The sequence below is a fragment of the Galendromus occidentalis genome, unplaced genomic scaffold (genome assembly GCF_000255335.2).
Source record: "Galendromus occidentalis unplaced genomic scaffold, Mocc_1.1 scf7180000077477, whole genome shotgun sequence".
In the NCBI taxonomy this organism is placed as follows: Eukaryota; Metazoa; Arthropoda; class Arachnida; order Mesostigmata; family Phytoseiidae; genus Galendromus; species Galendromus occidentalis.
Window position 1 is genome coordinate 2,326,832 of NW_003805465.1, and position 11,709 is coordinate 2,338,540.

At 51.1% G+C, this 11,709-nt stretch overlaps 1 protein-coding gene across 1 annotated transcript; it reads right to left on the bottom strand.

Moving 5' to 3' along the window:
* Window positions 1–8,992: 8,992 nt before the first annotated feature.
* Window positions 8,993–10,592, bottom strand: LOC100899001 (tigger transposable element-derived protein 6). The gene is made up of 2 exons (XM_029111985.1): window positions 9,854–10,592; window positions 8,993–9,819 (listed from the first exon to the last, which is right to left on the bottom strand). The coding sequence occupies exons 1-2, from the start codon at window positions 10,590–10,592 to the stop codon at window positions 8,993–8,995; spliced, it is 1,566 nt and encodes a 521-aa protein (XP_028967818.1).
* Window positions 10,593–11,709: the final 1,117 nt, after the last annotated feature.

Below are 11,709 nucleotides of genomic sequence, written 5' to 3' on the forward strand. Positions count from 1 at the left end.
GTCTATCCAGCGGATTCGGCTCTGTATGTGAGCTTGGAACTTCGGGTATAGCTGAGGGTGAGAAATTTTCCTCCTACAACACAATGACCCGAGAGCAGAATATCTACCGGATGTACACCGGGAGCTCCTCACGGAAAACCGGACAGGACCGGCTGGAATTTTCGTTTTTTCGACAATTAATGCCACGAATAAAGGTACTTAACGGCTCGAATTCACAAGGAGGAGTCGCAGCCACTACGGCTGACGTCGCAGGAGTCGAAGCCGTCGAGAGCGATGAGGATTTTTCTGTAGAACGCATTCGTGAGTGAATCCAGAAACGAACCGATTCTAGGTTCACCGGTGCACCATTTATTGCATGTAAAGCTTCCCAACCGCCAGACCAAGTGCGATCGATCCCGTCGAATGCCGTCTTGGAATGTTTTTATCCACATGGTACGTGTATTAACTCAGCGCACCCAGACGTTGCTCCGAATCTTCAGCATGAAGGAATTATATGGGCTGAGCAGGAATCGAATTCGTAAGCCGATTGCTATATCCGAAGAATATCAGCTGTATCATTCGAAGACTGAATGGAGGTCGGATGGAGGCTGTCGAAGCCTGCTCTGAAATTTGAAATCGCTGAGACGTCTGAATCCACCCGCGACCAAGTGAGGAGTGAATGAGTGGCGGGTACCCAGCGGATCCCACGATCCCTTGGCGGCATCGAGGATCAACAGCCGCTGAGAGGAGCAGGACACTCCAAGATGGGTAATGGTGGTAGTGTCACTTCTCGACTTCTTCAGACACGGAGAACAAGCGGCCTGAGAAAATACACAAAGAGACTCCTCCCTGATTTTCGCTAAGTGGCTGTAAAATCTTTATGGCTTGTTATACCGACAAGGAATTTTAATGGCTAATGCTGCTGGACGAAAGCTCGTTAAACATCAGCGACTCAAGCATTGCATTAGTATTGCGTTCAAGGAAGACGGATGCATCATTTCTTTGCAAGGAGGAGGCCATAAACAAAAAGAACCCATGGTTCAGGGCCGTGATGAAGGGCATCCTCCGGGAACTTCCATTATCCTGAAAAATCTGTGGATTTCTGCTTCGTCGACGAAGCTTTCGGATCGGTCAGATCCCTTCACTCCAGACGAGCAAATAGATATGCCCCCGCCCCTCAGGAGCGCCGCGCCGTTGTTCCGAGCCGGGAGCGAATGAGAAATAGTTTCGGTGAAACGTGCGCACCCCGGGCGCTTAACTGATTGTGATCCTGCCTTTATTCGTTCCATTTATTTGGCAGGTCATTATATCGCGTCGGATCAGCGATACTTGCTGGATCGACACCGGGCAGGATGTGAGGGGCGAACGATCCGGACTCCAATCGGTGCGTCCACCCCCCCCCCCCGTCCTCGCGTCTCGCCCCGTTTCTGCAGACCGGGCACGCTAACAGCGGCGGTCCCGGCACTGAGAGCTCGTTCTCTCAAGGGCGCAAAAGTTTCTGCGGCAACAGCTAGGCTCAATATTGCTTCATTTTTCTTCATTCCTCTCCAATGACTCATTCATTCTCGGCAAGCTTCACTCCGACGACTGACTGCAATATGTGTTTGAGCAGCAAGTGAGCGCGCCGTTACATTACCTCATTGAAGGCGCTGGTCCCGCAACACACACGGCCGTTCCCGAGGCGCTCTAGAGACTTCGGGTTCATTCTTTTTGAGAGTAATCCGCGAGAGGATTTCTGAGCGCAATCACGACGGAATGGGAATTTCCTTGGAGTCCAGGCGTGGCCTGAATACGCGCACCATTTGCCGTGTGTGGGAGTTGCGTAGGCCAGCGCTTCCAGATCTGCGGAGCCTGATGGCGATCGACGCCGTGGATTGAAGATGAGTCATCTGAGAAGACATACGCCTCGAGAATGATATTGCAGCCAGGTTCCGAGGCTTCGGATTTATCTGATGCGATGGCGATGACAGAATCAGAATAATCCGCGATTAGGCTGCGGTGTCCGAGTCTTTCCCGCCCTTCCCCCCACGTCCGCAACAGTCGCGCCTCCCTGCCCGGTGGTTTACTCTGATGGGTCAAAATCGCCCACAAACTTGACGCCTTAGGATGCGGGAGAACCATACCTTCGATCGCGAGTTCGCGAACTTTTTGGGGACGAAAAATTATTCGGCCCGGACGGAGTTCCTGCTCGATCGAGAAGTTCCCTTCCACGGCTATTCCCGCTGCCATACTATCGAATCTGTTGGCATCTGGTTCTCCGCCAATCGGATGAGGCTCAGTTTGCCCTACGGCTGTACGCGGCTTGAGGACTCGTCGTCCACGGAAACCGAATTTTCAGAAAGTTCGATTCGACTGGAGATTAGATTTATTAAGGCGAATTACAGGAACGGAGTTATTAGAATCTAGCCGACGGGACCGACCGACCGGCCGACCGCTCGCTCTGGGTGACAGGATTCGCACAAATCTTGCTATGCCTCGCGGCTGCGACCGACGTCTCGGGTTCTTACACGGACTTGTGGGCGTTTTCATCTCAACCGCCTCTTCTTTCTCCAGTCGATTCCGAAGCTTCGCTGGCCTGTCAGGCGAACAGAACAGTTCGCGAAGCCTTTTCCTTCTTTTCGGTGTCCCGCAGAGATCCGACACAGGCGTCACAGGAGAGTTCTTGTCGTGGTGACACTTTAGATCTGACGTCGTTGGGTTCCGAAGTCGACCCAGCGACCGCATGTCATTTCGACTCGTCAGGGAACCCTGCCACTCACGGGGCTTCCTCCGTGAAAGACGGCCTTGGTACCGATCTCTGCGACGAGTCAACGAAAATAATGAAGAGCGGAAACTGCGAGAGAGAATCCCGAAGACTCAATGACCGAGTGAAAATTCCCCCACTCCTGAATGAGTATTTATACAGGAGTTGGTCAAACTCGTCGGCATTCACCTTTGTGGTAGAATAGGATTTTCTGAAAGTTAGAGCTCCGTTCCGCCCACGAGCGCCCCGTGCAGCGAAGCTCGGCGATTCGGTTTTTTCTCGCTGAATATCTTGTTCGACAAGCTGTCGACAGGCGAGTCTGTGGCCACGACGCCGATCTGGCGCCAGAGCGTACGAGTATCGGAGGCAGCAGATAGATTGTACTTTTTCGCCTCGTGAATGGAGTCCAATAGCTTCGATTCGAGTCTCCGTTCCGCTTCCCAGCGGCAGCCATCTCCAAGTCAGGTTGTGAACAAGTTCCAGCCAGTTTGTCATGGCGCCAAGTTCACTCTCTGAAAGGGAAATGCCGAACAGAGAATTCAAGCTAAACTCAACGAAACGGCTCAACTGCTGCTGCTGCCGCCGCTCTGGATCCGTCGAGTGAATTGCCGCCGTCCTTGGAAGAGTAATAGAATTCCAATAGCGTGTCCATAAATTCGTCGTCACGCCCGTTTCCTTTCTTCCTTTCGTTCGTTCGTCCGATGTCGGCCGCACCCGACGCCATCACTGCTGCCGGTGATGCCTGCAAAGAGGAGTCGAGGAGGGAGGGGAGGTGAACGGGCGAACGGGCTCTCAGGGGGACATCTCAATACATCTTTATATGGAGTTCCTTCCATATCCACCTCCATGGATGACTTCGTTTATTGCCGAGAGCAAGCACTCCAATGACGGCTTTCCTTAGAATACGGATGACTATTATTATTATCATTATGACACATATAAACGAAAGGAGTCCTCATCGATATGTAAAGGTATGTCTCGTAAACGTGCTGATGACATCATGCAGCTTTTGTCGACATTTACGGGTTCGGGTTTACGGCGAGAAGGGAACGTCTGAAGAAGGCCCTGGGAGGGAGTCTTCGAGTGAACGAGGGACCGACGCATAGATAAGCGTCAGCCGCGCATAATTCTGAGGAAGCTGTGGGAGAGGTGAAAGATCGGTGTTACCCTGTGTTTCCCTCGGACGTTCAGCGAGACGCGAAGCCACCGACGGTTGATTCAAATACCACTCCATTGGAATCCTAGGGTCTATGCGCGACGACGAGGCATTGGGAAGCAACGGTGTGGTATCGCATCAAAATCCCCAGGCGCATCTGTTTCACCTGCGAACTGATGATAGCAGATCCATTCTACGACTTTTCTCCAGTACGCACAAGTTGGGATTGATTGATTGCCCGTATGATGGATTGAGACTATGCACGTATGAATGGCCCATAATGCTGAAGATCACTGTCATCATGTGAATCGTTATTTATTACCATTCATCCCGGGAGTTCATTGAGCGGCTTGTATAGAGGCATCGGCCCCGTGTTCATTGTCGAAGTATTGTCGGCCTCTGCGATCTCATTGAGAGCGATGACCGAACACCCGTCTTTTGTAGTCGGGGAGAGCAACGAGACTTTCGCCCTCCCATGCGGAGGATATCCTGAAGCGTCGGGCGTTCGATCGCGAGGATGAACTTGTTCTTCTTGGTCGAGTGATCGCCCCGATATGCGAGCGGACGTCCAGGCAGAAATGAATGTTATGTCGAAACGTGGGTCTTCGGCGCTCGATCCGCGCCGCTGGAAATTTCCATTCGTCCCGAGCGTAACGCAAAGTGTTCAATTCCATCGGCCCTCGTGTTTCCTGTCTCCCAGGCCGTCTGCTCGCTTGGCCGCTCAATCGGACGATCGGCCGGTCGCTTGCACGCTCGGTGGACGGTCATCCGGTCACCGAAACCGCGTCGGGGCTTCCCCTGTGAGTTGAGAGCATGAAGTTATCACTAAATGACGTTTTGATGAACGATAATGACTTGTCCTTCATTATCTTCACCATTAGACGCAGTCTGAGGTCAGCTTTCACACGACGCCGACGTTTAATTAATTGGCGTCTCTGAAATCGTGCGATCTAAGCTGTTCGTCGGGGCTGTTTTTCTTCTTCTTCCCATTCCACGAGTCCCGTCCCGATTCGTCGATAAATTCCTCCCGGCTCGCATCTGTCGGAGCCAGTGTCAGAGCCCTTGCACAATCTAGTATATCAGAGAGGAATTAATTATTATCGACCTACGTTCGAACCCTCCCCGCAATTGTCCGGAACCTGGGGGTTATGGGTCCATTCCTCGGATATGGATCGCAAAGATCCGGAGAGTAGCCCATAACGCCTACGGACGCGATAGCTGCGTCTCGGCTCATATTTTTTTGAAGTTTGCGGACGAGGGCATGCGAGAACGAATCACAGCCCTCTCAGAAAGTTCCCTGTTTTAAAACAACCCGTGGAGCAGTTTGCGCCGCCTCGCGTTCGATGCAGCCCCTTGGGCAATCAACGCGTCGTAAACTCCACTGTTCCCCGCTCTAAAAGGACGCCGAACCCAGGTGTAACCCTAGTCGAGGTCTAATAGCTCGGGTGAGAGAAAGAGTAGAATACCGTAACAAGAGCAGCCCGTCGATTGAGGGGAGATCTAATTTTCTCGGAGCAACAGACGAAACTCCCTGGGAGAATCGACGCAAAAACGAGCAGGTCGCAGCGGTTCTACTGTACCTTCATGTTCTGTTTGGTGTAGTTCCTTTTCCACGCTGTCCACGCCGTCGGAGAGGGAAATAGGCATTTAGAGTCCGAGGTCGCGTTCGATAGACGCAACATCACGATTATCGCTGTTTGACTCGGCACTGGTTTCTCGCTGCTAATGACAGCGAAAAAGAGAGCAAGCATCATTGATCTGTGCCGAGTGCATGGCGAACGCCACGTAGGCGAACTGGTGATCATCGGCTCCGGCTACAAGGAGGAAACTCGCGCATCAATTATCGACGGAAGAAAACCGATCATTAGACAGCAAGCAACCACCGCGACGTGACGGTCTTGCGTAGACTTTAGGTGGGGAACACATCTGGCCTGGTTTGCCCCTCAATTTCCGGGGCGCTCATTGGACCCTCCGTCGTTTTTCCGGCGACTCATCCCATCGGCCAGCTGGAGCAGGGAATCATGGAAGGCCGATGCATATACATGGATTCGCTTGCTGAAGCGCCCTGCTCGGCGGGACCAGGACCCCGTTTCGACAGAAAAGGTGGTCCCCTCGAATGAAGCTCAGGGAGTGGAGTGAGCGGCACCGCCTTCGATTTTCTCGGCTCTGGACCACCGTCGAGTCGCTTCATGAGACTCGAACTCAGAGAAGGACCCCAACATTGCCATATTGGACTTAACCGCTGGCGAGTTGCGATCCGAAGCGAGTCTACCGTCCCGATCTTCGTCTTGAAGATCCCCACAAATTCGTATCAGGGAGTCCTACCATCGATAGATACAAGGAATCAACTGAGGAACTCAGACTTTCCAGCCATGGGGGCAGTAAACCCACCAGCTTTTGTCTGCTCGGCTCCCGGGCATCCTTTCCCCGACTGGCGTCTGGATTCGAACCCATACCGAGTCGTAGAGCGCAATAGTCGGCGACGCCCAGGACCATGCTACCGGCTCTCTCGCACAAGTTCATCCGTGCAAGGACTTCGCTAGGATTTCGTTCTGTCCAATTGTCGGTACGATTTGGGAGCTTCACGATATCTGCGATATCGCGTGGTTTTGTTGGACTGTTGGACTGGACAATGTCATCTCGATACATTCAGAAAGGACAAACCGGGAAAATAACGCCTGCGACCTCTCAACGGCATTTGTACCTCTTCATCGTTGATTCGGTCGATCAGTCATCGCAGCTATACCCTGGCTAAGCCTTGGAATATGAATAATGCCTCAACCTGCCTACGCTCAACATGATACCGGCTCAGTGTGTCTCTAGATATTATTGCGATAGAAGATTGCGAGACAAAATTCGTGTGATCTTCTCGAGCCTGCTGCTAGATCGTGATCGCGTCACAGGTTTCCCTGCCTCCCTACATCCCTTCTCGGTCGATGTCAGGAACTCTTGATGGAGTATCAATATTCTCCAATCAAGAGCGACGATGATCGGGGGTGTGTCGCTCCCAGCCAGGAATCGAATTGATCGTCTATCTCCTGTCTACTCTGTGATGTACCTACCGATTTGCGATCGATTGAAGTCCAGAAGCTGCTAACCCCCAGCAGCCTCTGGGTTGAAGGTCGCTCCACGGTGTGAAACAGACGCAGGTGATCCCCGCAAATTCTTCAGCGCCAGTGTCTACGACTAAGACGATCGTGGGCTCGGAACGTCTTGTATACTGGATCCACCCAATCTCAAAGGTTAGGGAAATCCCATGTTCATGCCGAATGAAACTCTGTATGGCTCGCGACCGACTAGATCTGTGAGTTCAAGATCCCTCCATCTTTGGACTCATTTCCAAGAAATTCATGGCTCCTTGATCGGTTTTTGCCTCTTCAGAGCTCAATCGAGCAGTTCTACCGCTCTGCACTTTTCTTCGTGTCGCCTTGCATTCCCTGCGAGACCCCGCCCAATCCTAGGAATCGTTACATATTCAACGACAGGAGTTCGCTACCTCAACTTCAATCTGGCACTTCATCGTACGAGTTGCCGTGAGCCGGAAGAAATGCCGAAGCTAGATTTTCCAGACATTGGCAGCTGAGCACGGTCGTGGAATCGAATGGGTTGGAATTTACCCGGGTTCCCGACCACGTCGATGTCCAAAGTAAAGACTGTGAGGTGCCGGACTGTGTCCATCGTTGTCTCGAATGATTTTTTTTAAAGGCTGCTTTCGTTTTATAATGAAATCGTGTATTCCTAAAGTCCACTAGGGCCGGGCCCTGTCAGTGGTATCGCCATCGTATCGTCACGCGTTTTGAGGTGGGACGCGACACCCAGAAGAAAAAAAATTTTTGATGACAGCAGCAGAGGAATCAAGCAAGATTCCTAAAAGGGGGGTCAGCGAACTCGTCTGATGGTCTACTGAAAACGAATTTCCTGATTCTTTTCTTGACAGCACATTCGCCTCGAGTATCGCATCTAGTCTGTCGTGAATCTTGACGTATCGATTGAAGTAGAATTTATCCGATCTAACCGATTTGGACAAGGGCGGGCGCAGAGCAGATGCGTTCCTTGTTGAATAAGAGCGTCGCTGTTGGCGTCAGCATTCCTGACTCTACACTCCATGATTGAGCACTGTAGATAGAGTTTCCTGAGTGGTAGGATGCCGCTTCTGTCATAGTTCTGTTGCATGGTCTCCCCATCTTTAGTTTTATTGTCATAGATCTGTCTCGCTTATTTCCACTGGGGAAGGGCGTACCAACCAACGGAGATTGGTGCCTTGTCGACGACGACGACTTCATGGGCTCGCGAAGCTCGACGAATTTCGTTGCAAACACAAGGGAATACATTCGATCGACCACTGGAGCAAAAACGAGGACTTTTCCGCCTTAATGTCCGTCGAGCTCTGGATGAACTTGATGAACCTCTCCCCAGCTCGCTCCTCGAAGCCGTATACCCTGGAGTCGTCCCCTATTGAATTAGGCAGCCTGGCTGAAGCCCCAGAGGGCTTGGCAGAAGATTCCTGTGCCATCCGAGCGTTGAAGCAGGGCTCAATTTTGCTGCTGCATGAGGTTCAGAACACCCCGGGTTCCAGATCGAGCTTCCAGCACTCTTCCAGTCTGCCTCTCCGAGAGCGTCCCGAAAATCCCGAATGAGAGACCCGACTTATCAGAAGCAGCAGGTCAGTAGAATTCCAGTATCGCAGACGATAAGATTCGGCATCCCCCATGATGTCTCTGGCAATGAGTCCGCATTCCACATACAGTCAACTTCCCATAATTCGGAATGGCAGTGTGTCGATTTCCCGAAAGAGAGTCCGAGTTCCGAGTTATGGGAGGCCATAGATATGAGAATACGGATTTTCGATCACGGCCCCGAGGACGTCTTATTCAGATTGAAATTTAGTAGGAATCACCTCAGATGCTGACGGTGGAAGTGAGTGTCTCTTGGCGGGGAGATATACTTAGGGGAGAACACATGTGGAGATTTGGAGAAGACAATCTTTATTCCAAGTGAGAAGGTCAAATTATGCCCTCACGACCTCGTTTGTGGACTCACTACATACGTCCCTAAGAGAGCTACAACCAACGATAGACATTCGTACACTTATCGACAATCGACAAGAGCACCGCTCAACTCTTAAAGTAGGACCGTATATCTCTCTGGGCATCATTCTTGAACATATCTGCCATAACAATTCCCAGATACTTGTTGAATGAGCGACCGATATCTGGCTCAGCTTCCGATCGCTGTCCGCAGTGTCTTATCAGGACCTCGAGAGCTCCAATCGCTTCTCGGTCAGATACTCTGGGATCTTCCGTTTCCTCGATTGTAACATCCCAGTCGTCGTCCAGGCCGAATCCACAGTCCTCATCTTGCCGAGCTTGCAATTCGTCATCTTCCGAAACGATGCCATCAAGCAGATCGCGAGTGACCAAGTTTTCATCGAAGTCCACATACTCCTTGAAGGTCAGATTATGAGGGAAAATGAGGCGAGAGATCGCAGGGTTGACAGATTCTGGATTGTTCTGATCCAGATCCTCTGATGGCGAGTCATTTCCGAGCCTCCCGTGCACACCCGGCAAGCCGTGATTGAAGCACTTCTCGATGCTAGAAGCCGGGACTTCACCCCATGATTCTCGTAAGAAACGGATCCCTCGCAAAATGTTGATTTCCTTGAAGGCTCCATCGACCGTTTTAGACTGTGACCAGTAGTAGTGCACGAGTTTCTTCTTGTACAAGGCCTTAGTCATGCGTATCACGCCTTGGTCCATTGGTTGGGTCCTCGACGTCGAATTCGCCGGGAGGAATAGAATCTCAATGTTTGGAAGTTCCAGTCTGAGGTCCGGTAAATGACCTCGGAAATTGTCGAGTAAGAGAAGAATGCACCTTTCATTTCGCCCGCAATAGGCCTGGAGATTGACAAGCCATTCGCTGAAAATTCGAGAGTCCATCCAGGCTCTCCGTTGGTGCCGATATTCGCAACCTAGAACATCTGGTGCGTGATGCACTTGGCTCCTTGGTTTTTTCGGTAAAACAACGTGGATTCATACTGCGCCCGATGACTAAGGGTGTCAACTTCTCTGAGCCTGACCAATTGGCACACAGTAGAACGGTGAAACGTTCCTTACTTTGTTCTCCTCCGTGGCACTTTTCTCCTTTGAAGTGAACTGTTCGTTTCGGGAGCATCTTATAGAAGAAGCCTGTTTCGTCCGCATTGAAAATGTCTCGCGGATCATACTTCTGAAGCGTCGGTTTATGACGCTCTAACCAGAGCCTGATATCTTCCTCATTTACCTTCTCAGCCTCACCGCACATTTGCTTCGTAGACAGACCATGACGAGTTTTGAACCCATCCAACCACTTGTCGGAGGCTTTGAAGTCCACAACACCAAGATTACTCGCGATCGTCTTTGCTTCTTCCTGCAGCCAAGATCCGCAGATGGGGAGCGTTCCTTGGTTTCGACGTGCTTCCACGAATCTCCTGAGCAGGATCTTCTCGATGACATTGAACTTTGGTGGCTTGAAGCGTTTCTGACGGTTCGCCGTGGTACCATCGGCGGCTTGCATGCGGATCTTCGCTTCCTCGCTTCGGATTTTATACACCGTGGATTTTGAAATTTTCCATTCTTTCATCACATCGCAAACGCTTTTCTTTGCCAGGCTGTCGAGTACTCTCACTTTGTCCCTCAAGGTCAGAGAGTGATTCTTATGGATCCTGGGCGGAGACATCGGGTAAAATCTACATAGAGCACTGTGCGATAAAATGATTCCACCGTCCGCGATTCCACGACGGGTATCGAATCATCGGCATCGTTCGAATGTCCTCGCGGTCGGAGACGTGCTTTGTGTTTAGACACGCGCGTTCAAACTTATTTTGGGTGGAATGTGCTACCAGATAGGCAGAGAGAAAAAGTGGAGCGGTGGAGGGAGCTTCCCGAGATACTCGTAGGATTTAAAATCGCGGAATAAGCGATTCATGCTGCGGCTAGTTCCGATTTAGAGACTTTCCTGGGTTCCGAGTTCTGGGACGATTTCCGAGTCAGGGGAGGCATTTTCTTTCATGTAAGCAAACTCTCTCCCCTGGAGATACGTTATAGCTTGACAGTCCCTGATGGGTCTGTTGGCCCGTGACACGGAACCGGGGCTTTAACACTGTTCTCAGAGTCCGAATTAGGCTCCGAAATCCAGTCCGAGTTCCGAGTTGTAGGGTGATTCCGACTTACGAGATTCCGAATTATGGGAAGTTGACTGTACATGGTGTGGTGTAATTCAGGCGGAGAACTGGTACCCTCAGCTTGCTTCGAGCCCGCATATCGTGGATCACGTTTTCACTTCGTGCCTGGCTCAAGCGGTCTCAGGTCAGGACAAGATATGTGGAATGTTCAAACTAATAATAGATATGACAATTTATGAACTCGACCTGTTCTCTCTTCAACTAATTTCTTAAACTTTACCGAGCTCTGCTCACTCGAAAGGCATCCGTATCCCTCCTTGAATCGCGATCATCTGACGATTTTTTTTTTGTCGAACAACAATGTAATGTCTTATCCGCCCATGAGCTAGGTGATTCCAAATATGATTATTCGTCCATATCAGCTGCGAATCGCGAATCGAAATCGGGGGGCTAGGTCCCACTCGAATTTGCCAAGAGGTTTGAGCAGAGTCGGTTGAGCACGGAAAAATCGAGGGCCTGTCAGGGATCCCTATGGGATAACCTGGGACTGTACAGAATTTTTCTGCTCCGTCTCTGCTTCGTCCCTGCTTTGTCTCTGCTCACCATGCTTATCGACTCTGCCTGAACGTTTCGGTCAATTACACCTCTCGAACGAAGTTTTTCCCCCGAAAA

Coding starts and splice junctions, on each gene's coding strand:
- LOC100899001 (XM_029111985.1), bottom strand. CDS start 10,592: ATGTCTCCGCCCAGGATCCATAAGAATCACTCTCTGACCTTGAGGGAC. Junction 9,820..9,853: donor AAGTGCATCACGCACCAGAT/GTTCTAGGTTGC, acceptor ACCAACGGAGAG/CCTGGATGGACTCTCGAATT.